The 2,798-nt window shown below is 31.2% G+C and overlaps 1 protein-coding gene across 1 annotated transcript; it reads left to right on the plus strand.

The window, feature by feature from the left end:
- Positions 1-363: 363 nt before the first annotated feature.
- LOC124918714 (agamous-like MADS-box protein AGL62) lies at positions 364-774 on the plus strand. The gene has a single exon (XM_047458758.1). The coding sequence runs from the start codon at positions 364-366 to the stop codon at positions 772-774; it is 411 nt and encodes a 136-aa protein (XP_047314714.1).
- Positions 775-2,798: the final 2,024 nt, after the last annotated feature.

Raw genomic sequence — 2,798 nt, forward strand, 5'->3', positions numbered from 1 at the left:
TTTTTATTGCAAATATAGATATAGTAAAAAATTATTCATGGATTTGGTAAAAGATACAAAATTAGTATACCTAAAGCGAATAGATGCTCGAAGCATTGAGTTGTATCTTTCATGTAAATAAACTTTGTAGGTAACTTCATTATTATTGATTTTAAAATAGCGGTAAAAAATGTATGATAAAAATTGGAAATAAAATATTTTTTATTGCAATATAGATATAGTAAAAAATTATTCATGGATTTGGTAAAAGATACAAAATTAGCTGGCATGTTTAAATTTTTTTCATGAAGCGAGCAAAGTTTCAATATTAAAATCTATAAATAGATTTTCTCCGATTCATTCATACACACTAACTAGCTAGTCATGACGAGGACAAACAAATGGCGTAAAAAAATCACCATGTCGAAAATGCTGAATGAGAATAAGCTTCAAATCACCATCTCTAATAAACGAATTGGAGTGTTTAAAAAATCCAGTGAACTAACCACACTTTGTGGGATCGAGATGTTACTAATTGTTTTCTCTCCGGCGAACAAAGTATTACCTTTTGCTCATCCAAGTGTGGATGACCGGCTATTTGGTATTCTTGGTTCCTCCTCATCATCAACGAGACTCTCCCATGAGGCCCAACATCTAGTGGTGGCTAATCAGTTATCTAAAACTAGAGAACTGAACGCTCAAATTATACACGTTCAAGATCAACTTGAGGTCCAAAAGCAACCTGAAAAGGCAGTGACTCAAGCCTTACAAGTTGTGCACGATCAAAGGTGTTAGGAAAGATCAAGGGAGCAGATGAGGTATCAACAACTCGAACACTACAAAAGATCCTTGAAGAATGTAAGGCCCTCGTGCAGCTAAAGATGGCCGAGATTTCTAACCCATTGTAATTGCAATTGAACAACTAGCTCAATCTTGAATGAGTCTGAAATGAATAGTCCTTCATGGTGTTGTCTTTGTCTTTTATGTTTTATTTATTATTTTTATTCTTGTTCGTATATGTAATGTTATTGTTTTTATTTTTATTTTTATGTTTTGTAGTTGTAATATTTTTTATGGTATTTTAATAAAATATTATTTATGAAAATAATAACACGTGATCACTTAAGTTTTTATTGTGAGATTTTATGTATAAGTTTTATGTCTTTTATTATAAAAACAAATATTTAATTCAGTAAAAAGAAAAGAAACAAAAGAAATATTTAAAAGATACAATTATTAGTATAAGTTAAAAAGTAATTAATAATGATAGTTATAATAAATAATAAGAAAATATTTGGATATTAATCTTGTGTGTTTTGATTTTTGCAGAAAAAAAGAAAAAACGATCCAAACAGGACTTGGGGACTACTTTCCAAGCATTGGAAGCTCAAAATAGGAAACAAACATGGCATACCAAATTACCAATATCGCGGCTATATATCATTTGATCCTTTATTGTTCATCAAATATGAAATCAATGCGAGCAGTGTTTTCAGTTTTTCAAATAAATCCAACCTTCATCAACTTGGTTCCACAAGGCCATGACCTATCAAAAGAACCAAAAGAGACCTAACTATATACAAGCCTGCATAAACCAAATCATTTCACTCTTCTCCATACATGATACAACCTAGAAATGTCAATTGTCTTATCTAAATGAACTAAACTTCAACTGGCAAGAACTTGGGCTACAATGAACCATAGGTGGTGATGAACTGACTATCAAATTGAAGCCTATAATAGTACATTGCAACTATGGATGGTAACGAATTTTGGTGAGTCATCCCATGTAGATCTAGCCAGCCCCTAAATTTTTGGTTACGATTAAATTGTTATGATTTGTATCTCCCAAATCCGACATGCTTGAAATAATCTGTAAAAACGCAAGAAAGAAGAACACAAGAAGACACATATTTATAATAGTTCACTCAAATTAAGCTACGTCCACTTCAACCACTACTAGATTTCACTGTGAAGAAGAAGAATGAATACAAAGTTTTTGCCTCACATTTTATCTCTTTAGAATTCCATCTCATTTCTGTAAACCCTTTATAATCACATATTTATAGAGTAAACATTTAAGTAATAAACCTAAATAACTCTTGGTTAGGCCCAAACCCAAAACAAAATACAAATTCAATAAACTCTAATCAACAATGTAGAGTTTATTATAAGTGTATAATCCATAACTCAACATAAATAACTGCGCGCTCTTAAGCTCCACTATAAAAGTCAAGCTTTTAACCATAACAGCATAGGTTAGTCATTCTAAGCATCCTATAGAAAAAGCAGCCCCTAAGAACCAGTCGAGCTCAAGTTGCAAGTGTTGAGCAAGCTTCGTCGCAATCTACGAACGTCGTCGTCTAAACCTTGACAAAGCTTCTTGAGTTGTGCAGGAGTCTTGAACTTGTTAGAAACTTCCTAAATCCTTTGTAAGCCATATATTCAACTTCAATAAAAAAAAATCAACATTTGTTAAAGTTAGCTGATAGAAACTTTGATGACCATTTTAGAGTGTTTACATTGTTTCTTGACTAACTTTCAAGCCGAAAGTTTTGTCAACCCACTGCACAAAATCTTGTTGAGTGCATCATGGGTGATCTATTATACTCGCATAATTTTTTTTGTTATTGATTGATCATGGTTGATTTTTGAACACCTTTTAGTTTAGGAGTTAAAGTTTATGTGATTTTAAAAATATTTAATGGATATTTTATAGTGATCAATTTCTAACTATATTTAATGTACTAGGTTGATACAATTTACCAACTTTTAGGTATCATAAATTAACTTTTTCCTTACTAAAAAATAAATTCAAT

This window comes from Impatiens glandulifera, chromosome 1, assembly GCF_907164915.1.
Source record: "Impatiens glandulifera chromosome 1, dImpGla2.1, whole genome shotgun sequence".
Lineage (NCBI taxonomy): Eukaryota > Viridiplantae > Streptophyta > Magnoliopsida > Ericales > Balsaminaceae > Impatiens > Impatiens glandulifera.